At 30.2% G+C, this 20,632-nt stretch overlaps 1 protein-coding gene across 1 annotated transcript; it reads left to right on the top strand.

Annotated features, from left to right (window-relative positions):
* Positions 1-11,500: 11,500 nt before the first annotated feature.
* LOC133690109 (homeobox-leucine zipper protein HAT4) lies at positions 11,501-13,843 on the top strand. Its single transcript, XM_062110300.1, has 4 exons — positions 11,501-11,919; positions 12,341-12,654; positions 12,835-12,914; positions 13,034-13,843. The coding sequence occupies exons 1-4, from the start codon at positions 11,748-11,750 to the stop codon at positions 13,374-13,376; spliced, it is 909 nt and encodes a 302-aa protein (XP_061966284.1). The 5' UTR covers positions 11,501-11,747; the 3' UTR covers positions 13,377-13,843.
* The last annotated feature ends 6,789 nt before the right edge of the window (positions 13,844-20,632 follow it).

Consider the following 20,632-nt stretch of genomic DNA (forward strand, 5'->3'; position numbering starts at 1 on the left):
ATTATATTTTTAATTTTTGTTTCAGGAAAAAAAAAGGGCGCTATTTTCATAATAATATCGAAAACAACAATAACATAAGAGCTCCGTGCATTAAACTTCTCCCTCCGTTGTTAGTGAACCGAACAATTACTTCTGCACTCTAGTTTTAATTTATTCTCTAACCACCATTATTCCATTAATTAATTAATTAAATTGTCGAATCAAACCTCAATAATTCTCAAATTTCTAAAACAAGTTGGCACGCGATTTATTCATAATACACATTCTGTTACGTTATTTCTGGGGGCATGACTACCAATCAAAATACCAACACTTTAATTAATTAATTAATTAATTAATATCAAATGATAATGACAGCCATCTATCATCTGGCCAACTTGCCTTAATATCTTTGATTTTTATGTTTTGAAAAAACTATAAATAAATGATTTTCAATGTCCTTCTATTGTCTTAATTTGCAGATGTTTAAAATAAAATAAAATATAACTTGAAAAAGTAATTTAACTGGTCATGTTTTGAATTTATCCCATAATAGTCATGACTTCGAGGTTTTTTAGAGCCACTTGAACATGATCATTAACTTCATGGTCGGTAAAATTAGTCAAGATTTGCGTAAATTAGTTTAGATACTGATATTAATAAAAAATATATTATATAATATATTTTTAAATAAAAAACATTTTAAAAAAATTCTCATTCTAAAGACAAGATAAGCACGAGAAAACACAGAATATATCTTGGAAGCTGGAATTATCTAAATATCATGATGAAAAAGGTTTCCTTCTTTCCTAATAAATGAAGCACTTTTATTTTATACGTGTGTGGGTGAGAGAGGGGGGAGGAGATGAATGATGAGAAAAGGAAAGGCCGCAGAAGTAACTAACCCACATAATGCGGTTGGTGGGTAGCAGAGAAGATCAAGAAAAGGCTAAGATTCTGCATGATCAGGACCTGACCAAGCCCAACTGTGAAGTCTAATCAAATTAAATGGGACCCACTAAGAAGGGACCTGGAACTCTAGCCATGAACCACAAATGATTGAACAAAACAGGATTGCATGTCGCAAGACGAGGAGGAGGACATGGTACTTGTGCGATAGGAACCACCAGAGGGTCCGGTTTCACGTGAGAATCACATGGACAGCAGCCTCGTAGGCTCGTTCGAGCAAGAAGGATATGAAGGAGAGCGGTGGGATTGTCTTGTGCTTGACAGAAATTCAATCATTCAAAGCCTTGAAATTACGGGGACCATTTGGATTTAGTAGGGTTGGAGAGATTTTGCAATTTCATTTGAATTATCTCAGGTCAAGATTTGAAGTTTTGTTGATTTCTTTGGAGAGTGACTAGGAAAGTGAATGAGATTATGATAATTATAATTATAATGGTTGTTTTTAAAGTATTTTTATTTGAAAGTATATTAAAATAATATTTTTAAAATTAATTTTAATATCAGCACATCAAAACGATGTAGAAATAAAATAAAATAAAATATATTTTTAAAAAACACTTTTAAAATATAAAAACAAACAAGATCTAAATCAGAGTTACATGAATTTATTCTTTAACAATAAATCTGACTCCTAATTAATCAATGCAAACATTATGGCACACTATAAATTCATTGCTTATAAAATGCCACTGGACTTTATAATATATTTCTTTTTAGATTATTAAATGAATTGATCTATCATAGCAAAAGTTTGGTACGGGCTTAAGTAGCTATTTTTTTTATAAAAAAAACAACCTAAATTTAGAATTGTATTTTTTGAGGATTATGTTTTCCTATAAAATAAATTGTTTTTTAATGCTTGATTATTTTAACTAAAAAATCATTTATCGGTGTTTGGTATGCATGAGAAAATAAAATAAATGTTTTTTAAAAAAAACATGTTTTTGTTAAACCCAAGTTTTTTATTTTATTTTATGAAATTCATGCTCAAATTAAAATATTTTTATTTTTAAAAAAATCAACACAATATAGTTTAAAAACTAATTCAAGATACACACAACTTGAGCCTGGCTAAACCTCTACCGTGTTATATAACTATTTTTTTTCCACTGATCTAGGCAATTAGAAATTTACAATTGAGCCCTGTTAAGTAGAGCTGGTAGATTTTTTCTTAAATTTAGCGAGGACCCGTACCCGACAAGGAGGTAGAATCTAGGCATGCACGGGTACAATTGATCCGCTACTCCAATGTGAGAGATAAATAATTGGCTGATAAACAAGAAGGAAGAGACCAAGAGAAAAAAAAGGAAAAGAAAAGGCTAAACAAGGAAGTGGTTAGAAAATGGAAGTTATGGAAGCAACGACTAGCATTCTACAAGGGGCCAAGTTCACGTGCATATCACATGGAGAATGGGTCTCGTACGGCCAGAATGATTCCTTCGGGGGAGGGGCCCATTGGGGGAGATATAGAAGGATTTATTTATTATTGGAGATTGTTTGAAAAGAACACGTGGGACCACTCTATCACTCACCAGTGGGGACACCCACGATCATCACCCGACATCCTGTCGCTCATCATCATCATCGTATCATCACCCCTGACCATCCCCGTCAAATAAAATACATCACTTTCCATCATGCCCCGTGCGCCACACGGACGGTCATGATTTTGTCTAGGGGTATGATTCCTTGTGAGACGGAGAGTGCTGGGCTGTTTTGAGATTTTTTTTTGTACATTTACCGATTCCAGGTATGGGGATTTTTGGGTCAATGCATGCATTTCCCCCCTATGGCCTGTATAACATTAGCCTATTTCCTGGTGCTGTTTTAGGGGATTCCCTGGCTAATGGTTCATGAAGCTAAAATTAAACTCATCTAAACTAACATAAACAATCATATTTAAAGGGTGTTTGATATTGTGGTAATAATTATTTTTTAAAGTATTACAATAGTATTTTTTAAATGATTTCAAAAATTAAAAAAATATTAATTTGAAACAAAATAAAAAAAATCAATTTTTTTAAATATTTTTAAAATATAGAAACAAACAGGCAAAGAGAAATCGGAAAATGTCGGCACCGGTAAACGCTTTTATTGCAAGGTGATAAAGCCCAGCTTCAAAATCAAGATCGAGGAGTAGATTTTCCTCCTCTTGTTGTTGGAATACAGAGCCTGGAGTGGTAGTGGACTTGGTTAAAAGACAAAGAGCCCCTCGGTCTCTAGACAGGTTGATTGTGTTTCCAATTCCCTATAAAGTGCGAGTTGATTTCTCTAAAAAAGGAAACGGTAAAAGTCAAATACAAATGATGGCCTATTTTACCATTGGAACATGATGATGACTGCCATGATTTATGGACTATGCATTTTGTATTTTTTTTTTCAAAACGTGACGTCGCTAACTTTATTTGAGTTTTTTTCCATACAAAAATATATAAATTTAAAAAATAAATCTCATTTTAGTACAAAAACAGTGCTTTTGTATGGACAGCATGCACCGTTTATAGGTTGCGCAATTATTACATGTGCAATCAGTTATTGCTTCATTTACTACAAGCGTAACTATGAATTTTAGGAGGGAGTGTATACAGTGCATGTACGATTAATAAGTTATGTATTTATTATATGCACAACCAATATTTCAATTGCATTGAAATCTGAAAGTCAAGGACAGCGCGTTGTGTGCAAAACTTTACCGTGTAAAATGTAGTTTTCGATCAGGTTAGATTTTTATCTAAGAAAAGTAATTAAATCAAAATATTTTTTAAAAATAAAATTAAAATCGAATCAAAATCAGTTCAAACTGATCAGTTTTAGTTTGGTTTTTTGGATAAAAACTGGTTCAAATCAGTTTGACTAGGTTTTAGGTTGATTTTTTTGGTTTGACTCGATTTTTTTCTGATTTTTTTCAGTTTGGATTCGGTTCGGTTTTTTCGGTTTCAGACTTATAAAACTGAAACCGAACCGAACCGGTCAATTTTTTTAAAAGAATTCAATTAGACAACATAAGAGAGGGAGTTTTGGGAACTTATTAGAATGTTCTTAAAATGCAAGGGACAAGATGCTACTTGAAATCTTAATAATTGCTAATATTGTAATTAACGACTTTGTGTTTGTTCGATAATTTCAATGTTTATATTTATCATTTTTATCCGAGTCTTGCATGATGACAATGTATTGTTGTTTATACCAACGAGATTGTATTTATCTATAAATATAAACTTATTGTTTTGAAAAATAACTAGGAAGATGGAACTATACTAGGAGGTGCTTGGAGTGTGGTAACGATTGATTTTTAAAGTGTTTTTTGCTCGAAAATATATCAAAATAATATTTTTTTAATTATTTTTAAAAAATTATTTTAACATAAACACATCAAAACTATATAAAAATAATAAAATAATAATTTTAAATTATTTTTTAATTTTTTATAAAATACCTATTGAAACACGACATGACGGTAAAGGATTGAAGCTGTTGGAATAATACTTGCAAAATAAGCCCGTCTATTGGGTCATAGGACACTCATAAAATTAAAGAGGATATACAGAAAGTGTGTTTGGTATTGTGGTAGTTGTTGTGGTTATGGTTTAAAAAAAGTTGTTTTATAAAAAGTACTTTTAGTTGAGGTTGATTTGAAAAAATAGGTGTTTGGTTAAAACTGTGGTTGAAATTGAGGTTGAAGAAAAAGTAGTTTCAAGTGTTTGGTTAAGAATGTCTTTGAAATTGAGGTTATAAAATAATTTTAAAAAATATATATTAATATTGATGGTTTTTAATTTAAATATTATGGATTTAACTATTGCTATTACATCATGAAATAAATCATACTTTATATATATAAAAAATTTATTGTTCCATTAAACTATCTACAATTCCATTATGTACAAAATTCATCCGACAAAAACTACAAAATTAGATAAAATATTATCAGGAATAAAATTGAGATTATAGTACAAGTAAATTTAATTCACCTTAAACTAATTTTAAAAAAAAATTATTAAGTGAAATCAATTAACTGCACTGATTTTTTTTAAAAAAAACTGTTCAGTGAACAGTGAATACATGTCTTCACTGTTCAGTGAACAGTGAAGCACGCTTCATCAATTTAACATGCAAGAAGCTAGCTGCTTCTTTTTTTTTTTTTGCATTTCAAACACAGCAAACCGTAAATTCATAAATAATAACAGGCGTTTATTAATTAACTAAATAGTTTATAAAATAAAACCGCAGAAAACATATACACTACCACGTAGCCAAACGGGTTTAGAGAGGGAAAGTGATTGCAGATGCTAATTAGATAGTGCAAGAATGAGGTAGAAGAAAAGAATATCTACTGAAACCCCAAGTCTATTATACAATTGCACACGTCTTATTGCATGGTAATAAGGGTAAGATTGTACATTCCCATGTCACCAAACTGTACCAGATTCTTAAACGTGGACAAGATATTATTGAGCTTAATATTATGACAACATGGTTATATATTGTCTTTAATTTAGGAAAAAAATAAGTTGGAGCGAGTGCTTGTATTTAATGAACATACTGTTTATACTTGTGGTTAGGCTTTTTAGATTTTGACAGGATACACTTGTAAACTTATTGGGTGTTATTTTCAGTTTTTTCTATGGATCAAGTGACATATTCTTACAATTTATTTTAATTTAACTGTTTTTATTTTTTCCTATGCTTCTGATAATTATGGATGCTGTGTTGATTTTATCTTCCCTCGTAATGATTCGGCTGGGATAATTACCAAGCATGTGTTTAATTAGAATGTGATATATATATATATATATATACACACACACGCACATTAAAACCATTCAGAATAACAATAATAATAATAAATATCTAGTAAATGATCCAGTAGTAAAAGCTTGAAACTAAAAGATTTGTTCCCTTTATAATTTCAAGTTTAAACCATGTGGTTGTTAATATAATGGTCACTGGAAACTTACATGGTTGTTAATTTCAGAATCCGTGAGATTAATCGAGATACACGCAAGTTAACTCAGACACCCACATTAATAATAATAATAAAAAAATAAAAATAATAAACTCATATATATTTAAAAAAATATTTTCGAACATGGTGAAAATGCATTAATGGACGGTGCCTAACTTTCTTATTCTTACATTTTTTTCTATTCAAGGAAAATTTACAAGCCAAGGAACTACGTTATCCATGTTGCGTGAAAGAGGACACCAAATTTTGTACTCATCGATAATCATCTGACATCTCTAGAACTGAAAATTAATGAGAATTCAAATTCAGTATAGTCATAGAAAGTGTTTCACAAACTAGCATATTTAAAAGAAAAAAAAATAGAAATTAGCATAATTAATTTAGTTGGTTGTGTTAATGAGAGTAGCTTAACAAGAAAAATTTTTGTTGGTTGTCCTCCTTCCAATAGTGAAATCAAAGTACTTCACAAACTAATATGAGTGTGTTAAGGTTATTTTTTATAGTATATTTTTTTAAAAATTATATTAAAATAATAATAATAATATTATTATTATTAAAAACATTTTTGATACCAGCATATTAAAATAATAAAAAACATAAAATATAATTTTAAATAAAAATAATATTCTTTTAAAAAATATATATATAATTTTAAACCCATTTCCAAACAAACCAAATAATAATAAGAGTGGGTCCAAACAAAGAAAGGCACATTCCTAAACCTGATGATTTTAGTCATTTTCCTTTTCAAGTGCCATTTTAAAAGGGCCGACAGGAGATGAGAAAATATATAGGTGCGAGACCGTTTCATTGCTCCTTCACTAAAGATTAAAGCATACTACTTACTTTCTAATTACCAATTATTGGTAATTTAATCATTCTTTTTTCCTACTCTAATTTAGCTGTTATTCCTGTGTTCATTAAGAACATACTGTACGGTATGCCACGTGAAGAGTTTTGGTTAAGCAAGTGACTTTTAAACCCTTTTTTTGTGTATTTGATATGGTGATCAAAATACTGTTTTTTCAAAATTTAATTTTTAATTTTTTTATTATTTTAGTATACTGATAATGAAAATTATTTTATAATATTTAAAAATAAAAAATATTTTAAAAAGTAATTTTTATTCCAATATTAAACTAGCTCATAATCCAACACCAATTGCAATTAGAGGACGTAATTAAAACTTGTTGTTTTGAGTCACGATGTGAATTACTGATTATTTATTTTTTAGTTGATTGTTCATTTTTTTTTATCTGAATTTGTTTTACACCCAGTCGTTGGGTGATTTAAATTTATCACCTATTATTTTTTTATTTTATAAACAAAAAAAATACAATTAATTAAACAAAATCTGGCTAAGATAAGTTACAAACCATGAGTCATGACTATTTATAAAATATAATTCGGATAAGCCAAACTTTTTCAACACAACTCGGAAAAAATCACGAGTAAATAGTCATATTATACGTTTTTTAAAAATCTTGTTATCTAAAGTAATTTAAATAATTAAATGCCTTTTTAATAGTGATAACTCCTGGAAAATAATCAAAAACCAGTCAGTATATGATAGAACACTTGTAAAATAAATCACTCCGTTCCCTTGTGATGTGTGCCATAATCAGAAATTGATTTCAATTGCTTTCCTTCTTCTCTTTCAAACATAGGATTGAAAAGAAAAAAATTAATTTTTTGAATCTAAATAAAAATTTAAAATTGACCATGTATATTTTTGTGTATTTTACATGATAATCCTCTCATTTTTAATTTTATATTTATGCTATAATTTAAAATTAATCTTATAAAATTAGGAAATAAAAAGATTAAATAAAACATAAGTCCGGCGATAAAATTTTAAGAAAAATTGACGAGAATAAAAAAGAAGAAGAGTGGCTTTGGTGTTTATTATGAAACACAATTATAAAAACAAATGATATAGTGTATTTGAGTGTGTAATAGTAGTTATTTTTTATTTTAAAAAAAATTAAAAAAAAGAGTGGCTTCGATGTTTATTATGAAACACAATTACAAAAACAAATGATATAATGTGTTTGAGTATTTGATGATGGTTATTTTTTATTTTAAAATATATTAAATAATATATATTTTTTATTTTTTAAAAATTATTTTTGATATCAGTACATGAAAATAATCTGAAAATACTAAAAATATATTAATTTAAAGTAAATAAAAAAATTTAAATTTTTTAAAAGAGTTTTTAAAATATAAAAACAAAGAGGACCTAGGACGGTGTTCTACACGCACCGAGAAATGAGATGATGTGAACGAAGCTGATTTAAGGAGGAGTTCAAATGATTGTGAAGAAGTGAGTGTCGGGACGTGAAGGGACAAGATGACACACACGACTTTGTTGTTCGGATGGAGTAGTGGGGTCCACGGATATACAGCAAAGCAGAGACAGTGGGAACCACAAGGGGGCGTGAGGGCACGTGTCCCCAGGCAAGACATGTTGGTCCACGTGAGTTCGAGAGGGAGGCCTAAAGAAAGGAGGTGTTTTCTTACACGCTTTCCTTTATTTCGCGCACCCTCTCATCCCACGTTAACTCCACTCTCCCTTGTCTCTCTCTCTCTCTCTCTCTCTCTCTCTCCCCTCACATCTGAAAAGTACAAAATTCAGTTGTTCGCTTTCATTGCTCGGACTCTATCTACTTGGCTCATCAGCTCCGAGCCTTTCTTTAAGCTCCATTTCTAATAATTTTTCATGAAGCACGAATCTGAGTTATACATGAATGTGATAACGTTATTTTTTAAATTATTTTTTATTTAAAAATTATTTAGAAATCAATACATTAAAATAATAATAAAATAATTTTTAAAAAAACACTGTTGTAATCTCAAACTATATCTCTATGATGTATGAATTTTTTAAAATTATTTTTAGTGGTAGTATTGTTAGTATATATTCATTTACGAGATAAAACAAGTATTAATATTGTGTATTCAACATGGAAAAAAAATATTTTTTTTTTGAAAACAGCATCATGCCATCATCAATCAAAATATGGAATATTTTATATTATTAGTATATGATATTAGATTGTACAACTCTCTAGTCACTAAATTATAACATGTTAGATACAGACGGCTTTAACAGAATCATTCTGGCACGAAGTCATGATTTGAAGCCGCCCAAGGGTTTCAGCTCCAAGCCATCTCGATAAATTAAAAACTTATTAGACCCTGTAGTGCACGAACTCTCCCCTGTGCTACGTCAACTACACGTTCTGCCCAGTTTGAGAGTGCGGTTGCACTGGAATTTCCAAATGTTTTTTTTTAATTTTAAATTAATATTTTTTATTTTAATATGTTAATATTAAAAATAAAAAATAATATTTATTAAATAAAAAACACTTCAAAAAACATCAACACTACCATTTTAAACAGATTTTAAGACTTTGTTTATTTTTATATTTAAAAAACATTTTGAATTTGTTTTTTAATTTTTTCCTTATTAAATTAATATTTTTTAATGTTTTTTGTTTAAATATGCTGATATTAAAAATATAAAAATAATCTTTTAATATATTTTTAAATTTAAAACAGTTAAAAAAATAAATATTACTATCTAAAACGGGTTTTAAAACCAAGTTTGTTTTTATATTTTAAAAGTATTTTGAAAAAAAATAAAATTTTTATTATTTTATTTTTAAAAAAAATTATATTTTTTAATAATTTTAAATCATTTTTCATATATTAATATAAAAAAATAAAAATAATTTTTTTAAAATATATTTTTAAATAAAAAGCATTATTAAAAAGAACCCATGCAGATAAGCTTATTATGGCCACGAGTGTGGAACACGTGCACTAACACGATGGCGGATAGGTTTCAAGCAAATGAAAAAAGCGCTAACAGTATTATTAGAAAAGTGCATGAAAGCGACGCTTTTGTCAGGTACACCTTCCTCGTGCCTGGCGCATGAGGAAATGGTTTTTTATTAAAAAAAAATAGAGGAAAATGTAGGCCCCACGTGTGATGATCAATATAAAAGTTGATCTGTCTCTTCCAATCATCACCATCCAACCTTTGATTTGATGGTTGTCTAGCTAGCTCAACTGGCTTGGCCTAATTATGTAATGAGCACAGGCTAAGATGATCAAGTTTGGTATATTGACCATTGGATTTTTACCCTTATTTGATCACAACCGCTGGTTAATTGGAAGGAATGTGATTAGTGTGAGATGTGTTCAGGTGTGAAGTGGACCCACTTTGCTAATGCTGTAGATTCATGAGATATGCACAGGTGTCTTTGTGTCGCCTCTAACAGTGCTTTTTAAATTCTTTAAATTTTAAATTATTATTTTTTAATTCTTTTAATATACTGTTATTCAAAATAAATTTTTTTTAAAATATTTTTAATGTATTTTTAAATAAAAAATAATTTCTATTACACTTCCAAATAGTATCTACTTTTATTAATTTAGGGTTTGTTGGGTTGATAAAGTTTAATTTTTTATATTATTTTGATGTGTTGATATCAAAAATAAATTTTAAATAAAAATTATTTTAAAAAATAATTATTATTCCAACATCAAACTAGCTAGAAATCATCCAGGTTATTTCACTGTAGTGACATATAGGAGGACATTTACTTCACGAGATGTTTGCGTTGAATGTGCTTGGCAAATTTTGTTTGTCAAATATATCATGCTTTGCCGGTATTTTTTTTGTCATAATTAAGGGAGGAGATGGTTGCATCGAGTCAATTTCTCAACGGTGCTGATTTAAGAATTTAAATCTGAGTACGATGTAATGAAAGGGCAGTAAGATTTATGAGGGTTCTGTCCGCCAAGGCTATCATTTCTTGGTTCGTATCTATTTCATTTATGGTGTGAAGGACTCTTGAACCGCACCGCACCGCACCCATCATTTATTATTATTTTATATTTCAAAAGATGTTCATCTCTTGATGTCTCCGGGAATTAAATGTCCGCAATTCAACTTTAAAAAAAAAATTAGCTTTTTTTATATTTTTAATTGTTTTAATATTTTAATATTTAAAATAACTTTTTTAAAATATTATTTTAATATATTTATAATAAAACTATTACCACACCCGTAAATACCCTGCAGCCCCATCAAGCGTTTATACTTGATTTTTTGAAATAAATTTAAAATATTTCGTGGATGTATTTTAGTTTTACTGCCAACTAAATGATTTGTTTTTAAGTTTTATTAATAATAAAGTGAATTGGATTGGTACGGAACAAGATACATTCAAATCCACCATTAATTAATAGCATTAAAAATAACCTAATCGATAATATAAATGTTTTTGGCAGGGACGAAGTTTTAGGTCAAGCTAAAGCCGAAGATAAACACTGAAGCAAATATTAATGGTAATCTATTCACCATGCCCACAAATCCATTCTTTTTTCTACCAATTAAATTTTTAATATTAACACATTAAAATAATAATAAAAAATATATATTCAGCCAAATACTAAATAGAATGTTAACCATGGTATGGAAAAGAAGCAAACTAGAGTTTAGGTAAATCGCATTATTATATTATATACGGAGGCAAAAGCCATGATTGAGATAATTGGACTTACTGACAAGAAGTCATGATTGAACTGAGACACACCACCACTCCCCCTTCCTCTCTTCCTCTCTCTTTTCTATATAATCACCCACACGCACTCTCTTCCAAACCCCATCCTCCTCCTTCACATGTATCCATCAGCTCTCTCTCTCTGATAACCAAAACAAAGAGACCTGAACCTTAAGCTTTCTTTCCTGCCCATTTGTATACAGAAGTAGGTTATATAAATACCAGGTTTCTGGTTTTTTTGTTGGCAAAGGAAGAAGATGATGGCTGGGAAGGAAGATTTGGGTTTGAGTTTGAGTCTTAGTGTTCCTCAAAATCAACATTCTCTGCAGTTGAATCTCATGCCTTCACTGGTTCCATCCACTGCTTCTTCTTCTCTCTCTGGGTTCCATCCTCAAAAACCCTCATGGAATGTGACCTTCCCTTCTTCAGGTATGCCCTTTTCTTTTTGTAAAACAACCCCCCCCCCCTGTTGAATAAATTCAAGATCCGCATGGCCTCAAGTTTCAGATCCAGATTTGTATCTTCTTTTCTCAACTATCTTCTCTTTCCTTTTCCCTCACTTTCCCAAGAAACAAACACATTATAAAGCGTTTTTTTTATATAGAAAAACTATTCTCCTTTCTCTCTTTTTCAAATAAAGAAAATTAAGTGTTCTTTTTTCTGTTCTGCTTTTTTTTCTTCATGTTCTATTAGCTTTTATCAATCGCTTTCACTCAACTTTTCTTCTATTCACACAACACAAAACCCTTAGTCTATTTTTTTCTCAAGATCCTAACCCACAAAATATGTAACTTTTGATCTCTGACAAATTCAAGCACCATTTCAAACTCAATTCATCTCTCCCATGCAGATCCAAACTCTAATTCATACCGGGCCGAGACAAGATCGTTGCTACGAGGAATCGACGTGAACAGGTTACCATCAACGGCTGATTGTGAAGAGGAAGCGGGGGTTTCATCTCCAAACAGCACGATATCGAGTATTAGTGGGAAGAGAAGTGAAAGAGAAGGTATTAATGGAGATGAGCATGAGATGGAGAGAGCTTCTTCTCAAGGAATCAGTGATGAAGAAGATGGTGAAACCTCAAGAAAGAAGCTCAGGCTGTCTAAAGATCAGGCCGCTATTCTTGAAGAGAGCTTCAAAGAACACAACACTCTCAACCCAGTAAGTGCTCTTTTTTTTTCCTTCCTGAAACCCAGTCTCACTGTTTTATTGTTGAGAAATGGAGGAAAATACACAAAAACGAGTTTTTTCCCCTTTACTCTCGTTAGTCAGGAATAGATTATTGTTTGGGAGGGTATTTTGGTAATTGAAACTGACAATCGGTTGTTCCGGTTCCGGCAGAAGCAAAAGATTGCTTTGGCTAAGCAGTTAGGACTCAGACCTAGACAAGTGGAGGTGTGGTTTCAGAACAGGAGGGCAAGGTAGGATAATTTGCTATCTTATCAAGGGTATTTCTGGCCTTTCCTACATATTTTTGTTGATGTCTTGTTATGGCCTTCTCGAGTGGTTTTATCAACGCAAGAGTGTTAAATTTTTGCAGAACCAAGCTGAAGCAAACCGAGGTTGACTGTGAGTTCTTGAAGAGATGCTGCGAGAACTTGACAGAAGAGAACAGGAGGTTGCAGAAGGAGGTTCAGGAGCTTAGAGCTCTCAAACTTTCACCACAGTTCTACATGCAAATGACCCCACCAACCACCCTCACCATGTGCCCATCTTGTGAGCGTGTAGCAGCCCCCCCCACCGCATCATCCACCGTTGATGCCAGGCCCCATCCCCATATAGGCCCTACCCGTCATAGGCCCGTCCCCATGAACCCATGGGCTCCGGCCGCTCCAGTCACACGTGGACCAACACCGTTTGATGCCATCCGTCCTCGATCGTAATTACAACACGAAACCACAGGCATCCCGGTCATTTGATTCATCACCATCTTCAGCTAATTTGGGAAGAAAGGTAGCTGGTAATGTGTACGAAATGGAGGGGGCCAAGGAACAGGTGGAAGCGTCGCACCATTCTTCTCGTGTTCAAAGTCGTAGGTCTAAGATATGGCTGTTGCCCAGGGCGATTCGGTGTGGGTCTTTTCTCGTTTTGTATTACTGACCTAGCAGTCTCTTGAAAAGATGGTTTGACATAATTAGATTATAGTGTGTTTCTAGGGGGTAGCTAAATGATTACTCATACACTTCTTTTCCTTTCATAGATAGAAAGAGCTTTGAAAGGGTAGGAAGAGGACTTTGGATGTAAAGAGCAGCCAGCAGTATTCTCTTATTTATTTTAACCAAGTTGTGTTCTTGACTCTTTGTAATTGAATATTACAAGAATTTTCCTAGTATTGATTATGTTTTGCACAGAGTCTTATCTCTTTTCTGTTTTTTTGTTTAATCCTTGTAGTGAGATTTGGAGGGGACAATCTCAATGTTTCTTTTTTAGTTTTAGTATTGCAATTATTATTTTTTTGTATATATTATTCCTTACTTAAGCCATGGAGAGTTTCTTCCCATCCAAAAATTCTTCACCAATCTTGCTTCCGAAACCCTAAACAAGTAAGAAAGAATTAGAAGGGGGGGTTCATCGAACGAAAAGAAGCCAGCCCAAATGTCCATCTAATAAAGGGAAAAAATAAAATCAGGAAACTCGTCTCGATCAAAATGTCTACTCGCGTTTACAGTGGGCTTCCATTTTTCCTCTCACTCATCCCCACTTTGCTAAGCCGGGTACTGATCAATCGCGCTGGTTTTGAAGGGGAAACATTCCCCACTTGCCCTCGAGGATCTTTTTTTTTTCTTTCCCCACAAGTTTTTGGATGGTAGAAAAACATTTTATTTAATAATCGATATGCTACTATGCTATCAGCATCTGTTAAAAGAATCGTGATATGGTTTAATACCGATAACTGAGTGCATTTTAAAATGAACTACTCATATTTATTTTTAAAATATTTTTTATTTAAAAAACATTAAAATAATATTTTTTATTTTATTTTTTAAACTCATTTTTATATTAACACGTCAAAATGATTTAAAAATACAATAAATAATAAATTTGAAGCAATTTCTTTTTTAAAATTAACAAAAAACAGGTTGAAACTCACTCCTAAACACCTCATACATCAAGTTTTAAAACTATATTGACCCTCTCAATTTATGACATTGGCCTTGTCCTGGTCGACCTCCGAGTCAGATTTTAAAACTATAATAATAACTTTTATTGTTACACTAACTTGAGTTAACCCGAGTTGACCTTCCTAATCCATGACCCAAGCCTTACCTTGGTTTGACCCCTGAATCAAGTTTTAAAACTTTGATAATAATTACTTTTATTTTATGCTAATTCAAGTCAACCTGGATTGACCCTTCTGACACATAACTCAAATCTTATCCCAGATCACCTTCTTTGTTTGATTTTAAAAATATGATAATAATTATTTTTATTCTTATATTAATCTAGTTCAAAGATCAACCCCACTTGTGATTTGGGGTTTGTCTTGGATCGACTTTTAAATCAAGTTTAAAAATATAATAATTAATTTTATTCTAATGTTGACTCGGGTCAACCTGACCCATGAAATGGATCTTGACCAGTGACCCTAGTTTTGCTTGCTTTAGATCGACCCCCAAATTGGATTTTAAAACTATAATAATAATCATTTTTATCTTTACATGTCTTGGTTGAACAATTATAGAATTGAGAGTTTTTTATAAGGATATTTTAAAAATAAAAAATAATAAATATTATCTATGAAGATAGATCTTCTCCATATCTTCTATTTTAAAAGTATAAAAATTTACTTTAATTTTTTTAAAAAAACAAATTTTTTTTATATTTTTATCTCTTTAACTAAATACATTTTTATCTTTAATGTGTCTATATTACTTCTGTCCCTAACTAAATGCTATCTAAAATCTGAGTTTTTTTTTTTTAAAAAAAAAAGCCATAATGCACAGTGGCCCGGATCACGACAAAAGGATAACACAAATCTTCGGTTTTTCCGAGAAAAAAGAAGGCTTCCATGTCCCTGGAACTTCAAAACAAGCCATACTCAAAGGGTAGGGTAACCTAAGAAGAAAGAAAAACAGCAGCACAATAATCAAAATTAAGAGACGAGTTGGACCCCTTCAATAATTGCGAAGCAATTCAATATGGGTAATCAACGAACAGTGACGCTATGCTATCCTTTCAGCAACTGAGAAAGTTTTTGTCAACCAAATTGACAGGAACCTAAGCTCCTATTCTTCTTGTAGTAGCTCTGCTAGGCTCGACAAGATAAGAAAAGGTTGATAGAACTCTTGTCTCTTTCGACTTTACATACCCTTCTTTCTCTTCACCTTCAAACATTGTTATTGAACCTGGTCTGCAAGTTGACCCGGTTAAAAAATTCAGAATCAGGTTTTATAGATCAACCCAGATTAATTTGAATTAACTTAAAAAAATTAAAAAAAATTAAAATTTTAATATTTTATATAAAAAAATCAAGGAAAAATTCATGTAAATATAGATTATACATATTGTAAACAATAAAATTTAAAAGAATATTTTAAAAAGTTTTTTATCTCACATTAAGAGTGTGTTCGGTATTGCAGTAGCTGTTGTGGTTGTGATTTGAAAAAAGTTGTTTTATAAAAAGTACTTTTAGTTCAGGTTGGTTTGAAAAAAATAGGCGTTTGGTTAAAACTGTGGTTGAAATTGAGGTTATAAAATAATTTTTAAAAATATATATTAATATTGATAGTTTTAAATTTAAATATTGTAGAATTAATTACTCCTATTACATTATGAAATAAAAAATATTTTATATTATTCCATTAAACTATTTATAATTTCATTACGTACAAAATTCATCCGATAAGAACTACAGTTTTCATAATTTTTTGAGCGTAGATAAAATATTATCAGGTACAGAATTGATATTACAATGCGAGTGAATTTAATTCACTTTATACTAGTTTTTCAAGAAAAAAAATATTATTCATATCACAGTGTGAGTGAATTTAATTCACTCTAAACTAGTTTTTTTTTTAAAAAAAAAAACCAGTTAAAAAAATTAACACACTAAAAAAAAAGTCACGTGAACAGTGTAAAGAGAATTGCAATGTTCATTATTTTTTAAGTGAACAGTGGCACTGTTCACGTTAACAGTGTTCCGTATACGCTGTTCATGCTAATTGCACTGTTCAGTGAACAGTGCAATTAACATGCACAGTAAGCAAGAAGCAGCATTTTGCTGCTTTTCCTTTCCTGCGTATCAAACGCAAAAACTATGCAGGCACCATACACAATAAACTGTGTATTTTCTTTTACCAAACGGCTGTAAACTGTATTTTAATTAAAACGCAGCCACAACCACGTAGCCAAACAGGCTCTAAAAAGATATTATGTTAAACTTTTAACTTAAAGTATTTAAACAAAAAAAGTTTCTTATCCCACATTGAAAAAACATAACTTTTTTCTTGTGAACATAGAGTATATACTAATGAGTTTCAAATTCTACATTGAAAAAACATAACCTTTTTTTGGAACATAGAGTATATATACTAATGAGTTTCAAATTCCACATTGAAAACACATAGTTTTTTTTTCTTGTGAACATAGAGTATATATACTAATAAGTTTCCAATCCCACATTGAAAAAAGATAACTTTTTTTTTTAGAATACAAAGTATATATACTAATGGGTTTTGAATCCCACATTAAAAAGATACTATGTTATCCTTTTAAGTTGAAGTATTTAAACAAAAAAGTTTTATCCCATATTGAAAAAAAATATTTTTTTTGGAACATAGAGTATATATACCAATAGATTTCAAATCCCACATTTGAAAAAAAAAACCAGGTCTTGGCCGGGTCTCGCCCGGGTCACTGGTTGACCCACGGGGTCGTCCAGGTTTGACCGGGGTCATTGCACTAACCGGTCTTTTGACAAACCCAGATTGGTCCAGCCATAGAGTTAACCGGGTCCCAGGTCATCCCACCGAGCCGGTTCGGTTTTAATAAATATGCCTGCAAATGCCAATGCCATGCTCCTTCTTTCATTTTCCACATTTTGGGTAAACAATATAAATGTCGATAACAATTTGCTCGTGTGCACGTTCACGTCATTATCCATATTTCAGAAGTGTAGGGATTAGAGAGATTTGTCGACAATAAATCTCTAATTTGGGACACCAACCGGTTAGAACCAATTAATTGGACCTCAATTGATATTAGTATTCTTTCCTCCCTTGAAAGATTTTCAGATTTTAACCCTCTTATATATATATATATATATATATATATATAGAGAGAGAGAGAGAGAGAGAGAGAGAGAGAGAGAGAGAGGTGTGTTATTCACAAGTTATGTCCCAGCTTCATAGGGCTGACATTCACGGATAGTTGGCCGACAATGACAAGAATTTCTTGATAAAGGGGATTGTCATTAGATCTTTTGAAGGAGGATGGGATCTTTACTTCACAAATACTTCGAGTTTTTATTGGTGCTGAAAGTGGGGTATTTCTCATTATTTATGAACATGATTTATCTTGTATTAAGTCCATATCACAAAAACCAAAGAAAATCAATTTTCAACAAATTCAATGATAATAAAAGAGAATTTTAAAAATAATTGAAGTAAACTCAGTACAACTTTTAGAATTTGTAACATAAATTATAAGGTGATATCATAACGTAAAAGAAAAAAAATAACAACATAAAATTTTAAACCCATCAAAATAATTAGGGGTAAGCTTGGAAAAACAAATAAAAAAACATTTTAAAAATATAGATTTGAAAAGAAAAGAAACCAAATTTAACAATAAAAAAACAAAATTATAAGGGATAAAATTGAAAAACAATTTCAATTAAGAAAATAATAAGAACAATAAAAAATAACAATCAAAGAAATGAAGATCATATTTGATATAAAAATAAAATGTCAAGGGATAAAATCCAAAGACAAATAAATTCAATAATAGATTCAAGACCAAAAATACCACAATTAAAAGAATAAGGATCAAATCTAATATAAAAACAAAGTGTAAATGGATGAAATTGAAAAAATATTTAACTTAATAAATACTCCAAGACTAAATACATTGCAATTAAAAGAAAGATGACTAAACATAATATAAAAATAAAGTATGAATGGATGAAATTGAAAAAACAAATTAACTTAATAAATGATTCAAGACCAAATATATTGCAATAAAAAAAATAAAGAACTAATTTAACTTAACAAACAAATAGCTAGACTTTTTTTGTTTTTTTATAGTGGCCAACATGGTTTTCTAGAGGAGAGAGAAAAAAAAGAGAGGAAGGAAAATAACTCTTTGTCAAAGCTCCTCCGCGTACCGTCAAAGAACACGCGTCTCACCACAATGATATGGATGATGAACCACATCGAACACCGCCCTATAAGGAAACATCCGTTGTTGTGTGGGCTTTGTATGTGCCATCCGAAGAGCACGAGCGACACCAACCACTTTCAAATTTTAATATATACATCAAATCACCTCTAATCCCACTTGAAAATTACAAAAAAATATTCATAGCAAAAAACCTAAAATAACCTTGCATCCACCGTAAAAATTGAGTTTATTTTTTGAGGATATTTAAGTAATTGACGTGCATAACAAAATATAAAAAACCTGAAAAGCTCCTAAACCAAAAATAACTTTTTTTAAGGGTCATTTGGTAAATATGCCGTAGAAAAAAATAATAAAATTACTGATTAACACCCTCTTTTAATATAATTACTAACAAGCTCGATGAAAAATACTTCTATACTTCTAAACCCAAACTTGTCCATTAAAAATAAAATAGTTTTACTGTGGAATGTATAAAATAATGATATGTTTTAGTTTTTTTTTTTTTATGGTAATTGTAATGCCCTCCCTGTTTCTGTGATTATTCATGTGAAAGAAGACAAATTATAGAAGTTCTCTTAATCTAGTTTAAAAATCATTAGATACATCTGAAATTGTTTTTTACTTTTCTTTGGTATCAACATTATATTTATCACCCTAGTACAAGGATAGCTTTTTCTTTACAAATAATATTATTTTATAATTCTTTTTTCATTGGAAAATTTTGTTAATTTTTTTTAAAATAATATTTGGTTACTGTAATGAAATAAAAGAGATAAAAACAATAAAAACATGTTTTCGTATACTTTTTATTTTGATATCATATAAACTGACTCAAACTATCATCAAAATATATTTATTTTATGTTATTATTTTTGTTTTTTAACCAAAAATATTTATATTTTTTTATGTATTTATCTTCTTTTTTTTAAAATTATTATTATAAGACATTAACCAAACATAGCTAATATCTGCATGCTACTCACAATCTCCAATAAGAAGGAATCAAAGGGAAATCTCATTCAGTTGTTTTGCAAAATTGGTTATGTACTTCACATGACATTAAAATATAAGATCTTAGATTTTTCAAATATTAGGTCTAATTACTCTTTGTTTATATGGTTTTTTCTCCGGTATCACAAGAAATCTTTTTTATATTTTATTCTTTGGTGGGAATCACGTAAAGAGGATGTTGATGCTTAATGATTTTATTAATTATATTTAATAGACGGTCCATTTAAAAAATAAAATTTTCTTGGTAGTATAAGTGATAAAAAAAAAACTTTGATGTACAATCGAGAAATCTAGAAATATGAAGTTTGCTTTCTTTGTTTTTCCTTAAAAGGAACATTAAACTTATATCACAAATGACATAAAGACGATGATTTTGCAAAACACAAATCCCATGTAAATCACAAACATGGGATTACAAGCCCAGCCCACAGACCCTCCAATTAAACTTCACGAGGTCGTACCACCGTAGCTTGCTTTATACCATGTTTGAAATTAAAACACATGTTATATTGAATTTAACTCATAAATAAATTTGCAACCAATTAATAAATATTTGAAATAAAATATCATATAATTGAATTAAATTATACTATTTAAAATACAAATACAAATAAATTAAATTAGCAATCTTGACTATTCTACCCTTAATTTAGAAATAATTTTGATACAAAAATTATTATTTTTTATTACAAAGACTCTTATATTTATTTAAAATAACATAAAATATAGACATTTTAAAGAAGATATAAATAAACCAATCTTATGTTCATTGTTTATTAAATATTTG

This window comes from Populus nigra, chromosome 1, assembly GCF_951802175.1.
Source record: "Populus nigra chromosome 1, ddPopNigr1.1, whole genome shotgun sequence".
NCBI lineage: Eukaryota > Viridiplantae > Streptophyta > Magnoliopsida > Malpighiales > Salicaceae > Populus > Populus nigra.

Coding starts and splice junctions, on each gene's coding strand:
- LOC133690109 (XM_062110300.1), top strand. CDS start 11,748: ATGATGGCTGGGAAGGAAGATTTGGGTTTGAGTTTGAGTCTTAGTGTT. Junction 11,920..12,340: donor TGTGACCTTCCCTTCTTCAG/GTATGCCCTTTT, acceptor TCTCCCATGCAG/ATCCAAACTCTAATTCATAC. Junction 12,655..12,834: donor AACACAACACTCTCAACCCA/GTAAGTGCTCTT, acceptor CGGTTCCGGCAG/AAGCAAAAGATTGCTTTGGC.